Source organism: Fringilla coelebs (assembly GCF_963513975.1).
Source record: "Fringilla coelebs genome assembly, chromosome: 4".
In the NCBI taxonomy this organism is placed as follows: Eukaryota; Metazoa; Chordata; class Aves; order Passeriformes; family Fringillidae; genus Fringilla; species Fringilla coelebs.
The window spans coordinates 7,247,243-7,272,801 of record NC_140032.1 but is presented as its reverse complement, the minus strand read 5'-3'; the positions used below and the strand labels follow the sequence as shown (position 1 = coordinate 7,272,801).

The 25,559-nt window shown below is 48.5% G+C and overlaps 2 protein-coding genes across 4 annotated transcripts in view; one reads left to right on the top strand and one right to left on the bottom strand.

Moving 5' to 3' along the window:
* Window positions 1-4,496: 4,496 nt before the first annotated feature.
* On the top strand, window positions 4,497-9,562 carry NKX1-1 (NK1 homeobox 1; the record flags this gene model as incomplete). Its single annotated transcript, XM_084203825.1, has 2 exons — window positions 4,497-4,965; window positions 8,772-9,562. 2 exons carry the CDS (start codon window positions 4,497-4,499, stop codon window positions 9,560-9,562), a joined length of 1,260 nt encoding a protein of 419 aa, XP_084059951.1.
* A 9,130-nt stretch (window positions 9,563-18,692) lies between these two features.
* Window positions 18,693-25,559, bottom strand: part of UVSSA (UV stimulated scaffold protein A) — a 44,901-nt gene continuing 38,034 nt past the window's right edge. For all 3 annotated transcript variants that reach the window (XM_084204424.1, XM_084204426.1, XM_084204425.1), the window contains 2 exons: window positions 23,347-23,530; window positions 18,693-20,273 (listed from right to left, as the gene is read on the bottom strand). In XM_084204424.1, coding sequence (XP_084060550.1) covers window positions 20,180-20,273; window positions 23,347-23,530 — 278 coding nt within the window. In that variant the 3' untranslated portion in view covers window positions 18,693-20,179. The remainder of the gene's footprint in view (window positions 20,274-23,346; window positions 23,531-25,559) is intronic.

Genomic DNA, 25,559 nt, shown 5'->3' with positions numbered 1-25,559 from the left:
ATTTTATATAAACTCCCGGGTGCTGGGAGATAAGCACCCAAATTAGGAGGCGGGGGGCGGGGAGGAGCGGCTGGTTAAACGGGGATCCGCCGGGCTGAGGCTTGAAGGGCGAGGAGGGACCGTGAGTGCGCTGCCCCTCTCTCAGTCCCCGCGGTGACATTCGGGGCCATCTCCCCGTGCGCCCCCCTCCAGCAGCGCCCATCCTCAGCCGCCCCCGGGGCTGCCCTCGGGCTGCCGCCGAGCAGGGAGGGAGCCGGAGAGAGGAAGAGAACTGTTTAATAGATCCTCCGAGGATTCCCCTAGAGCATTATTTAAACTTCTAATTATGATTCATGTGTGTGATAATATTAATTTAATAATCAAGGAGCTGTGCAGGAAGCATTAACCTCAATTAAGCTCATTACTACTCTAACCTGGAATCCCCAGGGCTTTTAAATCTTCTACTATGAGGACCTGACACCGCATTGATAGAGGGCGAGATCTGCTTCAGAATCTTTTTTTCTCCCTAAATCATTTGCCTTCGTGGGTAGAGTTAATTAATTCCCTGATTTTAGCTCGGGGGTGTGTGTGGATGGATCCCCACTTTCCCGAGGAGAGGCGAGCATCCCGGGGTGACCGCTGGTCCTCGCTTCTGCCCTGCACGGGGAGACACACGGGGGACACAAAATCAGGAGGAGACCAAGAGCCACGTGTGGGGCTCAGGGGCTGATCCCGCGCCTGCTTGCGACCCCTGAACCAAAGGTAGTAGTATATACACTAGTAGTAGTAGTAGTAGTAGTAGTAGTAGTAATAATAATAATAATAATAATAATAATAATAATAATAATAATAATAATAATATGTTCCAAGCAGGATGAATCTTGGAGCCAGGTTGCATTTGGAAACAATATGGGCAAGTCCAGACGTCCAAGGGAGGTCCTGGTCCCCCAGCCGGGCGGACACGGCCGTGGAAAGCCCCCCGCCCGCGGGACTCCGCTGCACTGGGGCTGCGGGCAGCGCCGAGCGCGGAGGGACGCGGAGCCTCCGCGCCTGGTGCAGCCCCCAGAGTGACCTTCTCGGCGCACTGAGGGCTGCTAAATTGTTTTACCGCGGCGATAAATGCCCTTAATTACCCGAAGCTCCAGACCCCAAGGGACGGGGAGAGGGATGGCTGGAGAACAGTCAAAAAAAAATTTTTTTTTTTAAATCTTGTTCTTTGATCTGGAGGTCGCTGAACTATAATTTGAAAATAGATATTATATTAACTAACAAAGTTAAAAGCACGGACACCCCGGAACCCGCAGAGTGCCCGGCCTGGCTCCCTCCTGGTGTGGAGCGTGATCGGGCACCAAGGGCAGCAGGGACAGAGCCCTCGGCGGGGTCTCACCTGCCCTGCCCTGCCCTGCCCTGCCCTGCCCTGCCCTGCCCTGCCCTGCCCTGCCCGAACCAAGGATCGGGTCCCGTCCTCAGACGCGACACCGCGGGGGCACACGGGGCTCGGGGTGGCCGAGGGGCTGGCGGCTCCCGGGAGATGCTCTGGCCACCGGTGCCTTCAGGCTCTGGAAATATCACCTCCCCGCAGGTATAATTCAGCCTAACTACAGAGATAACCATCGCTGCGGCGGGGAGGCTCGTAAAAACGCGAGGGTGTTCCGTGTGATTCCCTATTTATTTCGGAGAAGGAAACGTTTCCGTGGGAGCTTTCTTCAGCAGGGCAAGGGATCCGGGCCCAAAATTCTTGGACCCCGCCGGTCTGGGGGTGCCCTGCAGCCCCTCTCCCCCAGCACCCTCTGAGGTGGTCCCGCAGGACAGCGTCCCTCGGACGAGTGACTCAGGAGAGGCTGTTGCTCGCCCATCCTGCAAGGAAAATGGAGAGAGAGGAAGATGGGACCGGTCACCCTGCCCGACCACTGGCGAGATATTACATGTCACAACTCATCTAGGGCCCCATAATCAGCGCTAACTTTCTGGTGAACAGATAACCAGAGATGGCAGATGGATGGAGATTGCACAAATGAGGCTCTAATTGACAATCAATTGTGATTAGGACCAATAGAACATCTTTATAACGCTGGCTTTAAACCGCCGGCAAACAAAAGCGCCGTGCGGGCCGGGGGTCCCGGCGGACCGGGGCCCGGCAGTGCCTGCCCAGCATCGCTGCGCACCCCCCGGCTCCGGTTTGTGTCTGCCGGTGCCCGGTGGCACCTGAGAGCCCTCGGGGCGAACGGGAGGGTCCTCTGTTCGGGGTGCTCCCAGGGATGTGGGCCCTTCTGCTCCCAGCACCCAGCGCTACCCGTGAATTTGCGCTGATGTCGCCGCTCCCAGGGTTCCGCACGCCTGGGAGAGATCCCTGCCTGGGCACGGGAGTCAATTACAATTTGGATAATTTTATTTTTTCTAAGTGGCGTTGACCCAGGGAGTAAAAAATATTCCTACCGCCGCTGCCCCCAAATAACCGTATACTCTCCCCATCCCCCCGCCCCCCCCCAAAAAAAAAGTACAAATAGTACAAATACAGTCGAGTATGACAGCGAATCTGATACAGCATCTGCCTAAAGCACCGTCTATTTTTCATAAATAATATCCCAGCGCTGCGGGCAGGAGCGATGTGAGGAAAATTTATCCGAAAGAAAAGATGGGACCAGGGGCACGGCCGGAGGAGGAGGAGGAAGGAAAGAGGAGCTGTTAACAAACAAACAAACCAACAAACCCCGGGGTGTGGGCTCGTGTGAGTGTGTGCACACGCAGAATAAAACTTCGCTCTCGCTGTGCGTTCGTGGCAGCCCCGTCGGTGAGGTCAGGACAAGGGGGAGAGGTAATTACCTACACATGATCGGAGATTATACATACCATTTCAACCCAGGAGGTGATTTATAATTTAAAGATAAAGCATAATAAAGTCATAAAAGAGAAAGGACACTGTTGTGGTGTCTGATTAAAATCTAAGGGCTGGTGTATAATATATGAGCGGGGGCTGTTGTGGGCTCCGGCGCAGCGGGACTCCCCTGGGCCCAGCCCGCTGATGGACTAATCATGTCCAAGACCTACCAAAATTACAAGCTGATTGTTTTACCCATTATTTCTCCCAACTTTTAATTTCTGCTTTCTAAAGGATCATTGCCCGCGGTAATTGCAAAGGACCTGTCCTTGTATGTGTCACCAGCCTCAAAGACAAAAAAAAATCTAATTTTCCTTTTATGCTTTCTCTATTTTCCTACCGCCCCCCCCCCCCCTTTTTTTTTTCCCCTGGCAGCTAATTCAAACTGAGTAGCGACTGGAGCGTCCAAAACAAGAATGAAATTGATATGATCAAAGAACACACAACTAGACAAGAAAGGGAAGGAAATTAGGTAGAGGGTGGGAAAACATGTTGTATAATTCACTGACAATTTTATTCCTATGTCTTAATTTTCTACAATTAAAGCCGTTTATAATAAGAGTGTTTTTCGAAAGTGGAACTTAGGTCTGGTTATACCTTTACTCCTTGCATGGGAAGGAATAGACCTTTTCTCCCAGCTACTCAGGATTTATTTACCGTCGTGTTTTGTCTTGTGCCGTTTAAACGTATTAATTTTCTTCTGGCACCTTCCTGGCACTGACATTTGAGATTTAATTTTAATTAATTAGCTAAGGAGGAGAAAGAAGCGCGTGAGGGTGTGTGTGTCCGCGGACACAAGCTTCGCTCCAACTGCTAAACCTCCGTCCATAATTTTCTCCTTTTGTTCTAATTTAATAAACCCAGCAGGGAAGGGAAACAGGTGCTGGGGGCTGACACCTCCGAGCCCACACACACACACACACACACACACGCACACATAATCCCCTTTTGATCATCTAACTCCACTATTAGGGATGGAAGACCTTAAGTTCCCATTTTCCGTGTATAATATCTTCTTTATATTGATCCCGCAATTATTTAAAAGAAAGCGTCATCTCCTCCCACTTCTCCAAATAAGGCTATTTAGATGCTTTCCAGATGAGTGGAGGTGTGCTGAAACAGAGCTGACAGCCAAGTATATCACAGCCAACACCATCCTTCATTCGCTCTCTCCCTCTCTGCCCCCCTCCCCCCGGCACACACTTTCAACGTGTCTCTCTTCCAGTGATGAAGATTACAGACTATTATGGGCAAGGGATTAATTTGTAGCCAATTACAATCCAGTGCTAAATATGAATGCATAAATAAGATACAGCCTTGCCTCTGTGTGTGTGAGCGAGAGAGAAGGGAGGGGGGGCAGGAGCGCCTGGGCAGCCTGGCGAGGATGATGAGAAGGAAGAAGGAGCAGCTGAGTGGAAGCTCTGAGCCGAGCATCACCTTGTGACTCCCTGCCTCCCCCGGAGGCTTCCGGCGGCTGGACCCAGCTCAGCCCCGGGGAGCTGAAGGCAGCGACTCGTCCTGAGCCCGAGCGGAGCCGGGGAGGAGTTTCCAGATCAACTTCGCCGGAGGAAGGAGGGGGAGAACAAGAGGGGAGGGCAGGGGGGAGAAGTTGCAACCGAGAGGGGCTCTGCAAAGAGTCATGAATGTGAGCAGAGACAAGGTCGGTGACATCTCCATCCCGGCAGCGGCAGCGGCGGCGGTGACAGCCCCCGCGGCCGGCATCGGAGGGGAGCCCCGGGGCGGCTGCCACGGGGAAGGCATGGACAGCCGCGGGGAGCAGCGGCTCTCGGCCGGCGGCGAGCTGCCGCTCTACTGCCCTGCCAACCGGGACAGGCAAGGGGACAGCCAGAGCAACACCCCCGGACAAGAGGGGGCAGTGGCCGCGCTGCCCATGGTGCACAGGACCACCTCCTTCTCCGTGCTCGACATCCTGGACCCTAACAAGTTCAACAGCAAGCGGCGGCAGTGCGCGGGCTTGTACAAATCGGCGGGCACCGAGTTCACGCTGGGGGCGGAGGGTAAGCCCGAGGACTCAGGGACCGAGCTGGCCGAGCAAAAGGCTCTCGCCGAAGATTTCGACGCGTGTAAGAAGCCCGCAGAGCTGATCAGTAAGTAGGTCCGGGGCTAGGAGCCCCTCGGAGCCGGGGGCTGCCCCGGGGTCCCCCAGCAGGGTCTCGCATGCTTTGACATCTCATCCTTCCCCCGCTGGCACCTCGGGAGCCAGGCTCCGGGGAGGGACAAACGCGCCCTGCGCTGCTGCTGGATGCAGAGAGGTGGGATTCTGAGTCGGGATGCAAGGGGGGAGCAGGGAGCATCCTCCCGGGACAGGCCGGAGGCGGCGGCGGGCCCCGGGGCTCGGCACTGGCCGGGCTCCGCTCCCCGCCTCGCCGAGGAGCTCGGCGGGACACCCGGAGCTGTTTCGCGCCGTGCACCCCCGGGAGCGGCAGGATCGACCCCAGGGATGCCGGCCTGGCTGGGCTGGGGAGGAACCCCGGCATCCTCCTCCTCCTCCTCGCGGGGACGGCCAGCGCCGCCTGTGAGCTCCGGCTCAGGCAAACTTGGAAGCGGCTCCTCCGGCTTCGGAGGGCCGGAGTCCCGGCCCCGAGGGTGCGAAAACCCTCCCTTGGTACCCCCAGCTCTCCTGGCCCCCCCCAGGCGTTTATGACTTTGTGTCTCCTCTCCCCAGCCTCGGACCCTCTCCCGTCCTCCCCCCGCCCGTTGCTCTGGGCGACAGATTCAATTTTCTCTCTCCCCTTGGCTTTTTTAGGACAAATCAGACTAATTGTGACAAAATGCTGGTTATCTCTGGAAAAACAATTAAATTCCTTCGATTACATTTAAGGTAAAATGTGCTTAGCAGCGTAAAGAGGCTGGATAATGGGGAAAATCGCCCCAGAGTGGCATGTAGGACTGCTTGGATCGATATCCTATTATCGAATTGTGCATATCTCTTTCAAGCACCTTGCAAACTCTTCCCTAACATCTAAATTATAGGGTCAAAATTCGGATAATTACTCGATTAAAACCTATTACACTTATTAGGGCTCGCTATTGATCGGGAATTGCATTCGACCCAAGCTCTAGATTGCTTTTTCTTTCTGGGTCCGAATATCCCAACTTTCTCACCTCTAAACACCGCCACTCTGGGGATCACGGAGGGTTTCCGGGGAAAGGCTGTCGTACTGGAAAATATCTATAGTTATTCCATGTCCAGGAAGGGGAAAGAAGAGGCAGCGAGCTACAGGGTATAACTTCTCGGCTTAGGAAAAATAGTTTGTGCGTCTGGGGCGAGAGAGGAGGACTCGGAGGTTTCTAACCCAGCCATAGCGGGACTCTGTCAAGTAAAATTAGGTAGCGAAAGAGGTCTGGAATCTGCTTCAGTCCGAGCCATGACGCATTTTTCATCTGTAAAGCAAAGGCGGGAATGGGGCACTAATAGAATTCAAAAGAGATTTTTTTTAAGCAGCGCGGAGCTGGAGTAATTATTCCTCTAAACTCATCTGACTTTCGTCATATTAAATAGATCTAAGCGATCAGAAAGACTGACGAGGTTAACCTATCGCTAATCTCACACTTTTATCTCCAGACAAGGAGAGAAATGTAACTCCTTCTCTTCTCGCAAAATAAATATGTTTGGAGGCATCGCGGCACGGTGCGCTTCGCCCGCTGTCAAGTTCCCCAGGCACTCCACACTCGGTAACACCGCCTAAATGTTATGGCAGTGGCCAGAAATAGATCTGGGAGTGCTCTAAAATCACGAAATTTAATTTCTCTCTTTCCCCATAATATTAGCTCAAGTGGTGGTTTAATCTAGGAGAAGTGTTCTGAGAAGTAGCTGTCCAGAAAAGTACCAACCGCTCCGAAAAAATGCAAAGGATTTCTGGCCAAAGGAGAGTAAAAACAGCGCTCGGCAATTGCCGCTCGTAAAACTATTTAAATGTTAAAAATAACAGTTTAAACTCCCCATTAAATTACCATTTAACCTATTCTCGAAAAAAACAAAAATAAAAACAACAACCCCGGCGTCCATCTCCGCCGCCAATTCTATTCGCGGTGCATTCTTTTGTCTTAAAAAATTTTAGTTGACCAATGGCTGGGATTCTCTAGATGGAAAATTAAACTCCGAAACTGGCAGCTGCAGGTTCCCGGTCCGGTCCGTGTGTGGGTGCTGCGGCTGCGCTCAGCCCCGAGTCTGCCCCGCAGGCGCAGCCACACGCACTTTTTATAAATCGTTGCTGTAAAAAATTAGGCCCCGCAATTTCTAACAGGTCCTACAGGTTGCAGGACGCCTGTCTGCACTCGCTGGGTCGGCCCGGGATAAAAGCGACCCGGTTCTCTTCTGTCCGGCGGCGATCGCCCGCGTTTTCCATGCTCCGATCTGAACAGAACGCTGGAAAGGGTTCTTAATGAACCCTGAGTTATTAAGGGATATTTTCGGAGTGACAAGGACAACAATACCCTTATTTCTCCTACTGAACCAGCCATTTCTGAAATCAGCGCGTTGAACAAAACACGCTTCTAAAACCACCCTAATTTTACATGCGGGAGTTAGGGGGTCCTGCGTGAGGATACGGAGCAAATTTGAGGTGTGTTCAGGTTTGGGGGGGATTAAAAACAGCAAAACTGCGGACGGGATGAGGGTGACAGACCAGCGATTCATTTGCTATTTGCGTATCTCGGTTAAACAATTTATAGGAGTCCTTGATTAGGGGTTCCCGGAGCTACAGCCCCGTGGCAGAAGTGAGAGGAGGGAAGTTTAGGAGTGTCTGAAAGCACCGGCGAAAAAGGGCGGTACTCACGGGCCTCTGTCCCCATCTGTCCGCGGGGCCTCCCCCAGCCCCGTCCCGTGGAGAAGGATTCGCCTCTCGGTCCCCCGAAGGAGCCCGGGCCCGGCCAGGATGAGGAGGAGCCGGTTCTCCGGAAAACGCGATTTGCTCTCAGGCTTCATAATGACAGAATCGTCAGCAGAAGTCCAATAGCCTTAAATATCGGATAATTACCCTGTTCTCCGATGGAGACCCGTTAATTGGAGCGTAATATAAACCCAAATAAATTAAATGACCGTTAACTAGTTTGTACATTGCACAAAATGAGTTTAATTAAGTTTGTATCTGCTCTGCTAATCAATACAAGTATTTACTCCACTTTAATACTTCCATCTCGGGAAGTGACAAGAGGTCAAACCAGACGCAGGAAGGGTTAAAAATGCCAGAGCAAAACCCAGCAAATCGCCCATCGATTCGGAGATTTCCATCACTAAAATTGTTAGAGGCTCTTTGACATCCCTGCTGCCCGCTCCCCAGGCACAGCCGGCTCGGCCCGGGCAGGGGCTTCTCCCCGGCCGCTCCTCGCCGCTGCCAGCGCCCCGCTGTCCCTCCGGGCACCCCGGCGATACTCGAGTATCCGGGGATCCTCGCCCTGCTGTCCCCAAAGGCCTTTCCGGCAGTCGGGTGTTTGCTGGGCGTGCTGGCGGCCGTGGGAAGCGGGGTACACCCCCTATCCCGGCCATGTGTCGGTGCCGGCTCTTGCCGAAGGCGGGTGGCTCGGAAGGGGCAGCGCTGGCACAGCCCCCCCGGGCTGGACAGCCTCCTCCCGGCCCCAGAGCTGCAGTTCCGAGCCCCATTCCCACCGCTGCTGCCCGCCCTGTCCCCCAGCCCACCCCCGGCTCAGAGCGGCCGGAGCAGCCCCGCGCCCGAGGGGCCCGGACCGGCCGCATCCCCACGGCGGGCGGAGGGGCCGAGGGGGCCGGAGGGGCGGCCGCGCTGCCCGGGCAGCCCTGTCCCGGGAGCGGCGGGGACACCGGGTGGGGGAACCCCCAGGGCGCCCCGAGGGCCGCACCAAAGGGGCTGGGGGCGGGCGGGGCGGGGGTCGGGCCGGGCGGCGAGCCCTAACAGCGGCTGTCCCTTGTCCGCAGAGGACGGGGAGCTCTACAAGGCCGAGGAGTGCGACCTGGACTACAGCAGCCGGCCGAGCCGCAGCCCCGACAGCGAGCTGCAGGACGACGAGGAGCTGTGCAGCGAGGAGAGCGGCAGCACCAGCGGCAGCAGCGGCAGCTCCGGCCCCGCGGCGCCCGGAGAGCCCGAGCCGGGCCCGCTCCGAGCAGAGGCGGCCGAGGCGGGGCTCGTCCCGGCCCCGGCGCCCCCTCCGCCGCCCCCGCCGCCGGCGCCCGTCGGGGCGCAGCCCGGCCCGCAGGCCAAGCCCAAGAGGAAGCGGACGGGCTCGGACTCCAAGTCGGGCAAGCCCCGGCGGGCGCGGACAGCCTTCACCTACGAGCAGCTGGTGGCGCTGGAAAACAAGTTCAAATCCACGCGGTACCTGTCGGTGTGCGAGCGCCTCAACCTGGCGCTGTCCCTCAGCCTCACCGAGACGCAGGTGAAGATCTGGTTCCAGAACCGCCGCACCAAGTGGAAGAAGCAGAACCCGGGCGCCGACACCAGCGCGCCCACGGGCGGCGGCGGCGGCGGCGGGGCGGGGGCCGGGCTGGGCGGTGGGGCCCTGCCGGGGGGGCTCAGCCCCCTCAGCCACTCGCCGCCCATGGGCACCCCGCTCTCCATGCACGGCCCCGGTAGCTACGCCGGGCACCCGGCCGGAGGGCTGGTCTGCGCTGCCCAGCTGCCCTTCCTGCCCAGCCCCGCCGTCCTCTCGCCCTTCGTCCTGGGCTCCCAGACTTACGGCGCTCCGGCTTTCTACACTCCGCACCTATAAGCCCGACGCTCCTTCCTCCTTCTCCTCCTCCTCACTGCCGGCTCCTTCCCGCTGTGCCCGCCGCCCCTCCGAGGATCACCCGGCCGGGCCCGGGGCCGCTCCCCGCACGAACCCCCGCAGCCGAGAGGTGAAACCGAGAACCGAGCGGCAGCGGCACCGGGGCAAAGGGGCAGCCCCGTGTCCTGCGACCCACCCCGGGGGATGAAAGGAGCGGCCAGAGGCTCCCGGGACCCCGCGGGAGGCTCCCCCGCCCTCGGGCCTTTCTACGACCCTTTTTGTACGCGATGTGTCCGGACTGCGCTGCTGAGGGAAGGAGGAGGAGAAACCTCCCTCCCCCGTGTACATACAAGTTGATGTAAATCGTCGTTACCTGTATTTTTATTTTCACCGTCCCTCGTTGCTATGTGGGTTTAATTAATTTAATTATTATTATTAATATTATTTGCCTTTGTTTTTATTCTAGTCTGGCCACTAGCGAAAGACTTTAAAGGAAAAAAAAAAAAAGATTATGTACCCATTTGACTCTCAGGGTAAAACGGAGAACTATCGGTCCTGTCCCTCGACATTGCAGAAGCAAAGAGGCCCCGCTCCCTCCCGTGACCTCACGGTGACGAGGGATATTTTTTACAAACGTCACTGTCCATCGACCCCCGAGCGGCGCCGGGGTCCCGCCCGGGAAGGGGCAGCGAGGGCGGCTCCTGGGGTGCAGGGCTGGTTTTTTACGTTAAACATTTCTGTATATTTCTGGTTGTTACAAAAAAAAAAAAAAAAAGTTTTAACTTTATAATTAATGTATAAGACGAGGGAGTAAGAGCAAGAGGTGATAAAGAGAGCACTTTGTTTGCTAAACACTTTAATCAATCAATAAACTCTAAAGAAACGGCGCTTTCCGTGGTGGCGAGTCCCTGGTTTTCGGGTGAATCTTTGAAAGACAAGTTTCCTCTGGAAAACGCCGGCCTCATGAGACGCTCGGATGGATGTCTTGCATCATCCTTTTTCTTTTCGTTTACTCTGAGAGCGTATTTCTTATACGCAAATAAACTTCATTCTTCTTGTACGAGGGAGGGGATTTCCCTTCTTAGTTTCCTTGTTTGCATTTTCTTAATTGGCTTTGCCGATTTGCGCAATATTACGGACAAAATAAATATCATATATAGAGGGAATCCGACATCTCTGCCATGTTTCCCCCGATGGGAAGTCCGATATTTTGGATTTATGTAAATTTAATAAATCGGCTCCTTCATTCAGATTGCACAACTTTAAAAATAAAATAATCTTTTCATCGCCGTTCCTCTGATTACTTTGAAATTCGTATCAAAGTTGGTCCTTTATAATACTTTCTTTTTGACTTTCAAAGAAAAAGTCTGTAACCGCCGTGAGCACCCCGAGGTGGCTCCGCCGGCCCAGCAGCTCCCAGCCCGCTGCCGCAGGGACGCTGCTGGTACCGCGTTTCCCCGCTCCCTGTGCGCCTCCAAAGCTCAAGCCGGGGAAGAGCCTTCATTTTCCACTCATTTTAGGTGTGGGGTTTTTTTGGTTGAATTTTTTTGTTTGTTTACTTGGGGTTCTTTTGGTTTTGTTTGGGTTTTTCTCCTTTTTTCTTTTTTTCCCTCGGGGGCAATTCTAAGAAACTGATATTTTGCGGAGGGATTTTTGGGTAGTAGAGCATCCTCCTCCTCTCGGCACCCGCCTCCGCATCGCTGCCCGGCCGGCTGCCGGGGGTCCCCGGGGTGTCCGGGCTTCGCTCCCCGCCCAGCTCCTTTCCCTGCTCCCTCCCGGTCCCCTCAGCCTGGCTCCGATCTGGGGCTGTGCACGGCCAGGAGCTCCACAGCCGCATCCCACTCCCTCGCACCCGCTCTAGAATGGAATCAAATGTTTGAGCCGTCCCCTAGAACCAAAATCTGCCGCGCCCGCCGGTGTTGGGGACCAGAGGGGAGCGGAGCCGGCTGCGCGCTGCGGAGCCGCAGGGGCTGAGCTTTGAGCTGAGCGCTGGCCGCGGGGTCCGGCAGCCTGCGGGAGCCGCGGGCAGGATGCGGGATGCTCCAGGTAACGCGGGATGCTCCGGGTTCTCACTTCCTCGCCTACAGAAGCCTACAAGTACCAGGAGTCTCTGACCAGACTCATTTGCATTTGTGAAAATAAGAACTGTTGCAATGAAAGGAGTACTGAAGTAAATTTTCAGGGAAAAACATGACAAGTAGTAATGCTTGGAGTATGTAAAACCGTGTACTGCTCTGCACAGCTCTCACTGGTGGAAGAAAAGCAACTAAACAGGGAACAGGCGCTGGGAGATTCTCTCACACTACACCATTGTGCACTAGGTTTGAGTAAGTGCCACTAGCAGCCAAACTGCTAGCTCAGGTGAGGCATGACACAGCTGAATAAAGAGATAATTCAAGCCCTGTCTGCACTCCAGGAGCTCCAAGCAGTCCCCTGCCAGTGGGGAATAATTTGGCTCCAGCAGGAGCTGCGCAGAGCTTCAGAGTGCAGGATTGCCCTACTGCAGGCTGGTTAGTGTCCTGCCAGTGAAACCTGCTCATGTGAGTATTATTACTCACAGCTGCTGGATGAAGGAGTCAGCCTGAGATTCCCAGCCATTAAATGCAATTTAACAAGGCTTCTCACACTTTATGGCAGTGCTGAAAACAGAGCCGCAGGTATCTTTCTCAGCACAATTTAGGAAGTTATTGATAACCCTTGCTCCAGTGCCTCATCCAGAGGTCTGAGATCATAAAATTCTAGAGCAGAGTTGCACAGCCTCAACTCTAGTGTGTGCCTTCCCCAGCATGCAGCACCTGCAGTGGTGTAGGGCATGTTTTATACTCTGCTCACAGGTACAGGTTGGAGCACCAACACCAAAGAGCCAACTCAGATGATTCTCCCTGGCCCAAAACTCTGCAGCTGGCTCATGGTGCTGGATCAGAGTGAACAGTGTGGGTGTAAACATGACAGTGCTGACACAGGGCAGCTGCTGAGGAACATCTCAGCTCTGAGTGCTCAGCCCCTGGTGTGCTAAAGCAGAATGCTCTCACCTGCCTGAACCTCCCAGCTCCATCCCTCTGCTCCTGCCTGCTGGCACTCCTGCTCTGCAGGAGAATCAAACAGGGCTTGATGCAGCATTTAAGGTTGTGCCATTAGGGAGTCACAGAAAGCCCCCAAAGCTCCCACAGTGACCCCCAGCAAGGCCCAAAAGCCAATTCCCATGTGGTGCCTGTCTGGTGTCCCTGCTGCCCTGCACACCATGCCTGGAGCTCCTGCACAGGGCTCTGGAGCTCATTTTCCATGAATCATCAATGGAGCAGAGCAAGTAGAACATTGTGACTGAGGGGATGAGGATTATGACACAAGCAGGAGGTGTTTGCTCTGGTCCATTCTGTCAGTCAAATTGTCTTTTTAATTACTTTATGATTCATTCATGAAATGTAAAGTGTTAGGGGATTCAGGACACAGAACACATCCAAGGGGACGTTGAGCAAAGCATTGGCCAGAGGGCAGTCTCAGCTCTGACAGACTGAGCAGCACATTCAAACCCCAATTCAATGTGTTCAAGTAATGTCTTTGACAGTACCAGAGATGATCTGGGGCATCAGCATATTTTTGGACTAATTCCCATGAAATCAATGTTAAATCCAAGGGTGCAAACCTGTATTAGTAAGAAAAGGTGCAGATATTAATTGCATCTTACTATTGATCACTCTGTGAATGAATGAGGTTTAAAAAAAAGGAAATTTCTCTATTTTACTTCATATACTTCAGCTTATTCTGAACAAGTTTCAGTTGTTCAGTAAAATGTCTTTTAATCAAAACAACAGAAAGAAGAACATAAATACAGATACATTCCAAACAATTGAGAGAGAACTGAAAAATATTTCAAAATATTTTGTGTCGTTGATTTCCCTCGGCAGTCAATGATGTTTCACAAAGTCTTTGCAAACCAGTTCTGTACTATCACCTGCAAAAATTCCTTGAGTTGTTTCCACTTGAGCAGGGTGCAGGGAGTTACTTTTTTAATTCTTAGAGATTTTTGACATGTATTTCAGAGCTTCTGTTTCAGACTGAACTCAGTCATGTTACATATTTCTAGTCTAATACTACACAAGTGAAATGTTAAAAGTAAAGCTTGGTCTATATAAACTTGAATCAATTTTCCAAAAATAATCCATGATGTCTGCTTGTAGTCTGCTATATTAACAAATATTAATCCCTGTATTACATGACAAAATAGTTCTGCTCAAACAGTTGAATTTAAATACTCAAAGGAAAATTATTTTACAATGTTTGGGCATTTCTGGTCTTCAGGTTCTGTATCAAAGATAACCAAGTAAATATGGTTGTTGTAGAGCCTTTCTTAAGAGCAAATAAAAGAAAGGTTTTTTTCTGCTTTTGGAAGATTTTCCAGACTCTGTTGGGTAAACCAAGGCAGAGGACAGAGGGACACAAGGGATGAAGGGGACAGACAAGTAAAAAAAAGAGGCTCCTAATCAGTTTGTTTCTCAAAGGGGCTTACATAAATGGTTTACATAAAACAAATTCTTCTATATCTGGTGGGTTTTTTTACTTCTTTCCCTCTTGCTCACACACTCATGTTCTGTGCCACATGCTCACATTAAACAGACTTCTCAGGTGGACAGAATGGGGGCTGTCACAGTGAAAATAACCCTGCCAGGAAGAGCTCTTTCTCCTTTCCTGATGCTGTCTGGCAGAGATGTGAGTTCATGATACAAAATAAGCTTTAAAACAAGTTATCAAAGCCTTGGAAAGCTACAGCTATGTGCCCACTCAGGAGAAATCCTGTTGATGCTGGAAATCCTATGGATGAGCCTTATATTGATAGGATTTCCAGCCAGAAACGAGAGCATGGACAGAAGATAAAAGTCTGGACATGCAAGAATCTGTATATGATTAACTAATTTATTCTTATGATGTGACACATGTACAGGGAACTAAAACTAGCTAGGTCCACCCAAAGTGATAGACTTTATTTTAGAATACATCTTCTAGATTTTCTTCTCTGCAATGACACAGAAATGTTTTATAGTGACAATGAAGGAGAGATGACACCACAGCAAAAAAAATGAAATATTGTCACAGTAACATTTATGTGGGGTGATGGTTTACACTGTAAATATTCACCCCCTTCAGTAAACTGTTTTTTTCAAGAGAAGCAAAATAATTCTACTAAACTTAGTAGAAATAAATAAATTATTGCTCTTTTTCTTTTTTTGTAATTTTTTTCTCTTTCTTACCACACACAGACATCACAAGAACTCATGCTGCACATACAGGGACTCTTTCCTGCCTTTTCACTGTAACACAGGTAGAGTGACAAATTTATTTCCTGTTCCTTGGTACCCAAAGTCTGCAGGAGGGGAGGAGAAGTGCAGGAAGAGAGCATCTGAATGAGCTGCTGGTTGGGCTCCTCCAACTCCTTGTGTTGACCAGGAGTTCACAGCACCAAGCTGCACTCTCTGTGACCTGTTAAATGTTTTGAGAGTTGTGATTAAGGATGCTCTTTGGGACTTCAAGCACCAGCATTATGCCTTGTAGGGGTGATTTGGAGTGAAATACTGTGCTTGCCTTGAGCACGCTCTGCAGCACACCTGATCACACTCACCTCTGCTGCTTCTGCTCCAGCACTGGGGAAAATAAACTCTCCTGCACATGTGGAAGCAGCATTTAATTTCTGCCCTAGTGAAACCGTGTGGCAGACTCTCCTGGTGGTGCTGTTAGCCTTCAGCTGCCAAAAATACTATAACAAAAATTCAAAGATATCCAAAAGCAATTTCCAAACAAGCAGGATAATATATAATATTTCCATATACCTTTTACAGTGCATGAGGATAAGAGTGGCTCCATAATGGCATTATAAATACAGCAAATTAATGGTGGATGCAATGCCAACACCTTGTCATTATGCAAATTGGAATGTCGGCAGAAATGGTTATTCAACAACCCCTTTCAAAGCCACCACAAGTCTAATGCTGCTCATTACATCTAAACTAATTAGCACCACATTTAAAAAAATTTAATAAGATTTTCCTTAACCCCTCAACAGAGAGGATTGCTCAGGATAATGGAAAAACATACAAGCACTTGGCACAGAAGAGTTGGGTTTTTGCTCAGGGCACTGGCAGGCAGAAAAGCAAGGGGAAATCTACCCAGAAAGCCAAATGATGATATTTCAGTCACAGACATTTAGAGATGGAGAAACAGATTGTGCTGACATAAGCCCAGCTCAGCTTGCCCAGGCTCTGGTGCAGCCTGTCTCTAGCACAAACACCCCATGCCCTCCTCTCAGCATGGCAGAACCTGCTCCCCCACCACTCCCCTGACCTGGCATTTAGGCTCTGGATTCCCCAGAGCCAGCTGATAGGAAAGGCTCAGCAAGGACATGAATTCTTTTCTTTTCCCATTCAATCAGCCTTGAAGAAGAGGAAGGAAAGCATCAACTCAGAAACATGAGTAATTAAGGGATCTTTCCTTTCCTTCAGGGGCAGCATCCCACTCCCACACCTGGAGGAGGAACTTTATCCCACAGGTCCCAATTTGTCCAGCTGCCAGGCAGCCCTGGCTCTCATCCACATGTACTTTCTAGGGGATGGGCTAAGTTTTGCTCCCAGCTGAAGGGGTGGGGAGGTGCTGCTGGATGGGGAGGGGTCAGACTGGTCTGACCTAGGCTACTGCTTGAGGCTTTTCCCTCTTTCTCAATTCCTTCATTAAGAGGATTTTGTAATAGGACCATCACCACATCCAGTGAGAGAGATGCTCTGAGGGCTCTGAATGTACCAGCAGGATCTAATTTCTCTCATTACTTTCTCACCACCTTTGTAATCTTCCTGGTGTCCCCATCCCACACCCCAGCAGGTGCTGAAGCTCTGCCCTGATGTGGCACAGCTGCAGCTCCTTGGCTCAGGCTGCCATGAAAACAGCAAAGCTGGGAGAGACCCACCAGGAGCCTCCTCTGATTGCAGGGAGCTGCATTTCAGTGGGGTCTCCTGCCTGAGCCCTGGTGCTGGGCTGTGCTTGGCTTTGTAGCTCTCGCCCTGATCTTTCCTTGCTGACTTGGCTCCAGACCTGCAGGTAACCAGTGGCTGATTCTGTTCCTATTGCCAAGGTTGCTTTCTTGTTTGGGGGTGTGTGATGGTGCCCTTGTCAGGAAGGACATTGCCCAAATTTTCACCTTCAGCTCCTGGCTCACCTCTCCCTGACACTTCTAGTCTCTCCTCTGTTTTTTCTTTCTCACCTGGCTATGGACTAACATCCCTCTGCACTCCCAGCACCATTGAATCTTCCTTGGGCACTGCTTAGGGCAGAACTTGATTACAGATGCAAATTCAAGTGTTACTTTCACCCAGGAGCAGAATGCTGTTCCCTGTTTTGGTATACTTGAATGCAGCTGTCCCAGAGTGTCCTAGAGCAGACACATGGAGAAATTGCTCTGCAGAAGTTACCAGAATAACATCCTTCTCCCTGGCTTTGGTGTCTGTGGGGCCCTGAGGGCAGATCTAGCTGCTGATGGCATCCATGAGGAAGCTCTCCCCAAATCCATGAAGTTCAGTGGTGTTTTTCCTGGCAGGTGTCAAGGGAATAACCTGATCTGGCCCTCCCTTGCCCCAGTCTGGGACTGTAATCTGCAGAGATCTTTCACTCTCTGTTTAGTTTCCTACATGAAGCAGTTTTAGCTTCATGGTGGTTCAATTCCAGTTCCCAAGGATAACAGGTGATGTGAGCTGTCTCCCAGCAGCTCTCCTGCTTTTAAGTTGCCAGTGGCTCGGGCTGTCCCCTGAGCCAGGACATGGGACTGTCACCTCTAAGGCTGAGAAGGGACCTGGACTCCACCTCCTGACCATGTGCTCCAGCAGGAGAGCTGTTAAGTGCACTGTGACTGCCACTGCCTGTTCAGAGCCAGTGACTTTGCTGAAGATGTGAGGCATTCCAAAAGGCCCGGCTTTGAATGGCCGGCTCTGATCACTAAAGCTCTGCTGTAACATCTTTAGCTCTTGTGGTGCACGTCCTACAGAGACATTTACATCAGCTCTGAGTAAAAGCATTGAAGTGGCTAACAGCACTGGATGAGCCCCACAGGCAGCTGCACCACAGCCAGGCATTTGCAGAATGTGGGACACCACCAGGTGGCCATCAGGCCGTGCTGTGAGCTGTGACACACCTGAACTGGGTTTGTGCTGCCTGGGCTCCTGAGATTCAACACCTCTTGCTTCTGGCTAGAGGCTCCTTGTAACTAGTAACACCCTTCTCACCCATTTCTGCAGCCACTTTTAATGGAACAGGTTTACTTTTTGTTTTCCACAAAACAAAGTTGGCTTCTTAAAATTTTTTTTTCCAGTAATGCCCACTTTGATTAACTGAAGCCTTTCCCCAATGTGCAAACTGTTCTTTGTGGTGTGATCTACTGTCCATGCAGAACTGCTTACAAATCCCATTTGTATGTTTTGCTTACCAATAAAAAAAAAAAAAATACAAATAAGTATTTTAACCACGATTTCTAGGTACTTTCTAGTGTTACAGTTTTCTAACAGAAACCTTCAGCCATATCCAGGTTGAAAAAGCCAAGCCTCCAGTGAGTTTAGAGAAAATTGAGTCACAAGGCAGCGTGAGTATGGGCACATCACCCCCCCCAGAAACCTCAGAGGGGATGTGCTGAAGGATGTTTCCCATTCAGAAACGCTGCTCACAAGGTCCACACCCAGCTCATTTATGCCACTAAATGCTCTGTATTGGAGTGCCTGTACAAGCTGTGATCTTTTTTCCTTCCAGGCTTTTACTCCCCAGGTGTAACCATGTGCTCAAGTAAGAATAACCACTGAGAAGTCTGCTTACAGTTCTTGTTTTTCCCAGACCCAACCCTGCTTAAGACAGGATGATTTAGATGCACCAGGATGATTTAGATGCACCAGCACATCTCACTTCAACTCAGAGTCCCTTCAGCCACACAATGTTCAACCTGTATTACAACTGTTCACCTTAACAACACTCCAAGGGCAAATCACCTCAAGGTGTGTAGGTACCTGGAAATCACACACAGCATCCCCAGTAAGCACAAGCACAATTGCAAAGGTGCTGGAGGGAGTTACAAAGACAAAATCACACACAGAGGTTATGTGAATGATGCATTTATTTAATCTTTTTCCCCAGAAGCCCTGAGGACAGGAATAGAAAAGTTTGAGTACAAATGTCAGAGGGACAGTTGTGCAACATTTGAACCAGTGAGCCCTCAGGACCTCAAATCTGTAAACTGCTGTAAGTAAACTGACACACCAGAAGTGTGATGCATCAAAAAAAGCAGATTGATCTATTTTGAATTGTTGAACATAAAAGGATTTCTATTTAGTGGAGGTATACTGGATCTTAGATGCCTTCCTAAATTTCTTCTTCCAGCACAGCTGCAGATAAACTGAGGAAAAGGAGAAAGGTCCCCCAAACCCTCTGAATTATGTCTGACCAGGTCTAACAAGAATGCTTAAGTGACAACATCCACTTCATTGGAGACTTTTGCAGGTCACTTTGAAATTGATTCAGAACCTTCCAGATTCTCTGGATTTTCTTTACCCAAGAAAGCTGTATGAAATGTTGCAAGGGCACAACTGGTCACTGTTTCATTCTCTCTCCTTAAGCTTGACTATAGCCAGCAAACAAGTTTGGGAGATTTGTTTAAGTATCCAGCCAAGACCTACAACCCACAGTGGATCCAAACGTACATTTAATGTCTGGAGTTAGAAGATTCCAGGTGCTTGTGTTTATATCTGTGTCCTTAGATACACTCTGGGGCTTTAGCCTGATGTAATTTTATCTGCTCCAAGCCAGGCAGTTCACTTGTGCCACCTGAGTGATTTTCTTAAACTTCTTATTTTCACCTCATACTGGAGCTTTTTTGACTGCAGTTCGACTGGAGCACACTCTGTGTACATGTACAGACTTTCACAATGTGCTGCCCAGGAGCAGCTCTGAGATCCTGGGATACCATCTTGGGAAGAAGCAGGCCAGGATGATCTTTGCCATTTCAGCTTTCCCATCTGTGCCACAGCTACCAAGACTGACAGCCCCTGGAATTCAGTTTGCAGAAATCAAACTCTACTCCATTTATCATCTGAAGGCATTAGCTGATTTGGATTTTTTTTACTGTGCACCAAGGTGTTTGTAGAGGTGCTGCAGGAGCTGCTGTGCTGCTTGGTGTGGCTCAGTTTGTACAGTAGGCTGAGAAAATGCATTGCCATCCTGGCAGCAATCAAATGGTTTTTAAAGTATCTTTTCCCCTGAAGGCCTGAAAGTGGAAAATCAAACACACATACTGTCAAAGGAAGTATAAATTACATGAGTTCCTTAGGAAGGAAAAGACCCAAGCCCCAAACCCAAATTATGTACAAGTCATAAAACATCTCTATTTCATATTTCAAATAATTATCATGTTTTTAAATGCCTTCAATTCCACACCACCACATCTTTTCCAATATTAATATTCATTATCAAATAAGTTAAACTTGGAAACAATTTAAAAATGCCACCTGTAAAAATGTGCCTAGCAAAGTACTGTAGTGTCAATACAAATATCTTTGATTAAGGGTTTTGCAGTTGTAATAAAGAAGTGCAGAGGTGATTAAGAATTTAATTCAGGGCATAGTTAAACTGGTTGGCAAACTTCTCGTGCTTCCTTTGGTCCACCCGGTTCATGGCTTTCACGACCCGTTTCATGGCCCCTCTGAAAGAGAAACAAAACAATAATAATATTTTTGTTGAGTCTACTCAATCTCAGAGAACATTTATGAATGTTGGGGAATTTGATTAATCACTACCAGGCTTCTGAGCGTGGCAGTGATGAGGCTGAACAAATTTGTCTTGTTAAGTAAATTAGCTGCAGCAATATAAATAGTTTAATTCAGCAATGATTTTATTAACAGGAGTAAACAAATTCAAATCTTTCAGTTTAATGGCTGTGTATTCCACCCTCCCAGCATTATTTCTTAGAGCCCCATAGAGCAAGTTTGATTTTCAAAAGCACCTAACTGCTCTCAGGGAAAAAAACCCCTGAAAATATCTAACAAGATGTTAAAAAATTAATACTCAGAAACCCTTATGAAATCAAACCTACAATCCAGAATGTTTTTGTGAGGGAAGGGTTGGCTGTTCAGTTCATGTGAACTTCCACAGGTTACTAAAACTCTGTTTCATCAGATGTGGGCTGAGTTAGACTCTTTTGCTCCCCATTCCTGAGCAGCAGCTTTTAATCCACAAGAACAGCTCTAGTTTAGGAAGACACCAGAGATTATTGTGTATCTCTCCAGGACAGGCTTCTGCTGCAGAAGTGCTCAGAGTTCAGCAAAGGCAGGACCACTCATACATCCCTTGCAAATGGGATCTCTGCTGCCTCAGGAAGGGCAAGACCTGAGCCCTCTGCATCTCCTGCTGTGCTTGGAGAAGGCTCTGGAACGTTTTTCAGGTTCAAAAAGGAAGTGAGGGAATGAACTTCAGAGCTGTTAAGCTTTCTGGTGCTCCCAAACCCAGCGAGGGCCTGTCTCCCTGTTGCTGCTCCACTGGCTGCCACTGCTGCCTCCCAGTAATGATGTGCCCAGAGATTTCTCTAGGAAGGGGCTGCAATGCTTCTGAGCTGGGTAATTCACACACCTGCACTTTTTTCCCCTCTACAAACTTTTAAGTGAAGATTACACAGCTAAGATTATGAGGGTGAGAATGCCTAGACAGCATGAACAGGAGTAGGAGATTGTCATAAAAGGCAGGGAGAGAGAGCAGGCCCCTCCATCCTCCAGCTGGCAAGGCAGAGGAATGGATTCACAAATCCAGAAGAGTAAGAAGCAGCAGAAGCAGTCAGGAAATGTTCTGTTGTTCTGTTGTGAACATCTGCCCCCTCAGAAACTTCAAGCAGCTGCTGTGCAGAGCTGAGGGCACCTTGCCTCAGGAATTTTGTTCCTCACTGGATTCTAAAGTTCCAATTTTTACTGGTTACATCAGATACCCCTGGAACAGCAGCTCAGCCATCTGAGGCTGATGTTTGCAGGTGTCCTCAGCTGTCACCCTGCCTATGAAGGCTGTTATCTCCTCACACATCTCCAGGTAAACACCTGGCTGATGTGTGAGGTAGAGCAGCCACAGGCTTGGTTTGAGGGGCTGTCCCATTCAAAAGCAGGGCACTGACTGATGTCTTCTTTGGTTTCTACAAATTTCACAAGTTCCATCACACAAATAGATGGTTTCAAGGCCTGTGCTGTTAAGACACTGTTGTCACAGTCTGCATTTATCACTTCTGAGGATGTTCCCAGCTGTGCAGGAAAATGAAGCTAGGACAGGCACCTGGGCAGGGTTCCTCAGCCCTTACACACTATTCCAGCTCTGCTTCCAGGGTTATCTCCAATAAACAAGCTGACTTCTGGTTTGGTAACTGTTCTCTGTAATGGCTTCACTTCCAAAGCCATTCTGAAACATCTGAAAGAGGTTTCTTCTTAATAACATTCTAAATGGTGGGATTAAAGATTTTCTCAGCAGCAAGTGCAATGAAAACCAACATTCTGAAAAAACACCCTGGAAGAGGTATACTTTTAACAAAAGTCTGCCAATAAAGTTACCAGAGTAAGGAAAATGTGGTCATGGTTTTGCACTTCAAATATTACCTAATTGGTAGGAGAAAAGTGAGCCTTTAGCAGTGCAGAGTGGCCTTGCCACTTTCATGTCATGTAGGTTTTACATTAGCACCAGTGGATTGTGTGATACTGTAAATGAAATGAGATCCCACTTTGATGATCTGTGTGCAATTTCACTTAGCTTTATTGGCAGACTAGAGCCTGGGTTTATCACCTATACATTTCAAGTAATTTGGGGTTGTTATAAGGAGCCAAGGTTATCATCTTGTTTAGTGCTACAAAGCATGAAACCTATTAAAATCTTGACAGGTTTGATTCCCTATGCCTGGCACTAACACACACTCAAAATCATTAGCACAAACCACAGTAAACCATGATATGAAATTCTAATCACTAGAACTGCATGTCTCTGACTTCTAACTAAGACCAGGTGACATGAGAAATTCATATAAAATGTGCTATTTCCATAACCAAAAATAAATGTGGATTTGGCTTTGTTATTATAACCAGGACATCAGAGAAGGGAAAACTGAGTTTAAACAAATATTGTGTCCTGGATGCTGTTCAACTCATCCAGTATGCTTAGAAAATAACCCACCACTAATAATTTTACAATAATAATTTTTCGTTTTTGATTTGATAACTTTACTTTCCTTTGACTACTTCATTTTTGACATATGAAACTCTTTAAATAGCTGCAGCTGCTTCCCATTTGATAAAGACCAGAGTATGCTTAGGCAAATTTATGTTGTAGCCACATCTAAGCAAGAACAGGCATCAAAAATGGTGTTAATAGAGGACAGATGGAGCTACTGTATGTTTTAAAGCACATTTGGGAGTGGCTGGCAGGTTCCCACAGCCACCTGAGATGCTGTGCCTGACTAATAAATGATCATCCAGAGAAGCCAATCCAGCAATTGAAGTTTTTAAAAAATTGAGACAGCATGAAAAAAGCCTTTCATAGGGAAATTCTGCAAATTAGTTAAAAATCACTCTCAAAGAACAACCTTGTTTGTCAGTACCTGCTATTTTTTACCCTCCAGACATATGGAAGATATTCCTGCTTGCAGTTAGCCAGAGAAGCTGTTTAGTAAGTGCACGTTAATGTAGAAACAGAAAGTACTGTTGAATCAAACAGAAATAGGAATTAACATGCTTTAAAGAATGGAAGCATCTTACTTATTGAAGACTTTCTTCTCAAGCCGGGAACGAGAGGTGTCAGCCTGTTGCTTCAGGTCTGTCAGATTTGGATATTTTTGCTTCTTCCCTTTCTTTTTCTGTCCTTTTCCATTACTTTTAGAGGAACCAAGATCCAGTCCTGTAGCAGCTTCAATTTCTCTCATGAATTCTGGATCTCGCCACTCTGTTCAAAAGACAAAACATGAACTTTCAAACTCCAAACCCAGGGGGGATTTGCAGTCCCCTAAGGAAGAGGTTCTTGTCACCAGTGGGTGAGGGCAGAGCCACTGTGATCTAAGCTGCACACACAAAGGAAGGGGAGGATAAAGCAGTTTCCCAAAATGACAGATTTGGATGAAGAAGCCCTGCCACTCTGGGTTAGTATGTATGAGTAGCTGCTATGGACAAAACTCTTCTGTAGGAAGACCCAAGTCAAGTTTTTTTCAGAAGCAAAGTCCCAAGGTAACTATTCCATGCAGGAGAGGTGAATAAACACAGAGATTATTATTTAGAAATGAAAATGCCAACAATGTAACTGAGTAACAATCTGCAGAAATAAATTCTGCATAAGCTTAAAAATAAACCTAAAAAATTGAATATATCAACTTTTTAGCAGGAAGGCTGGCAACATTGTGATTTCATCAGTAATATTTATTTCAAAACATGAACATCTACATAAAATTCTTGAGTAGGATAACGTGACCCTGTTGCCATGACACCCATTTTGCATCTGAAAAAAATACTACTTTTTAAACATCCCACATTGCCTCAGATTAATTATCTAAATCATGTTTCTTCTCTTGACAATGGCACAAGTTAATTTATCTAAACAAAAGCTTGCTTTACATTTCTTCAAAACCTTAATGCTTCAGAATCCAGCCACACACTGTAAGTGGATTCTGATCCTACATGCCATCAGAGGAAAAAGCATGAACAATTTAGACTGTGGACTGTTTGAGGAAGCTGCAGATTTTCACCTTCAGTGTAGTCTTTTGTATCAAAACAAGGTAGCACAAAGTAAAAATGCAGATGGAGGATGGACATCTGCCAAGGGGAAATTTAGAAAAATTTCATTTCATTGTAAAGACTTTGAGCAGTTAGGTTGGAAAAAATTGTAGGAAGTACTACTTCAAAAAGAACATGGTCCACACTCAGCAGAAATGGCAGAAGTCTGTATTTTAACAACAGTAATTGCCAGTCATTTGTCATAGTTTCCCTGATGTCAGTCAACCTTTCTTGCCCGCAGAAATTGTAACAGCAAATGTCTACTCCTCTTACACAACAACTTTGTAAATATAGAGAAATAAACAGTCCTAAAGGACTATACAACTTCATTTATACACCAAGATGGTCACTGAGTGTGACAAATGCTGCTAACAACATTTCAGGAAGGTCAGAGGCAATGTCCTCACTTAAGAACACGGTGTTAAGGAACAGCAGAGCAATTTTCCAAGGAAAGGTTAGATCTAAACTACCATCATACATGAAAGCAAGGACTGATTAAAATCCAACACACCAAAAAGCACGAGGAAAACCAAGCTGTTCAAGAGTTGCACAGGAGAGTTACAAAGGGAGAAAACAGAACACATATACTTGATAGATCATAAGACCTCACAGACTTGATTTTTTTTTTTTTTTTTGAAGTGAGGGAATACAGAACAGCACAATTCAGATACAGGAACGATTAATCCAAGATTAAGGAAAACTGTCTAAACAGTTTATCTCCCAGTAATAAGAAGGCGTCACAGTTTAGGAACCCCGTGAATGGAGCAATTGTTTAAACACAACGAAAAAATGCCGGCATCCAGTAGAGATGAAATGAGCATTTGAGTAAAATGAAGGAGCAATTTAAAAGCTTTTGAGAAAAATCAATAGAATGCCAGGGAAGAGCAGGCTTTTTGAGCATTGATGGGCCCCTAAAGCTCTTCATACATTGTTACTGAGTTTAGCAGCAGGGAAAAGAAAATTACACAGTTTGCAAGGGTAGGCGGGAATCGATACTGTAGTTAGTAAAGAGATGCTATTTCACATCTGAGTGGCCAGCGGCCTGCCTTCACCAGCCTGTCCTGATACCTGTTTGTTAACAAGTCACTAAGGGCTGAAAAACCAGATACTCTTCAGGGTTGACACAAAAAATAGGCACTTAATTTGCTCCTGTGTGTGAACTATGGGAAAAGGATGAACGCTGCAGATTAGTGGGTCAGGGTAATCCC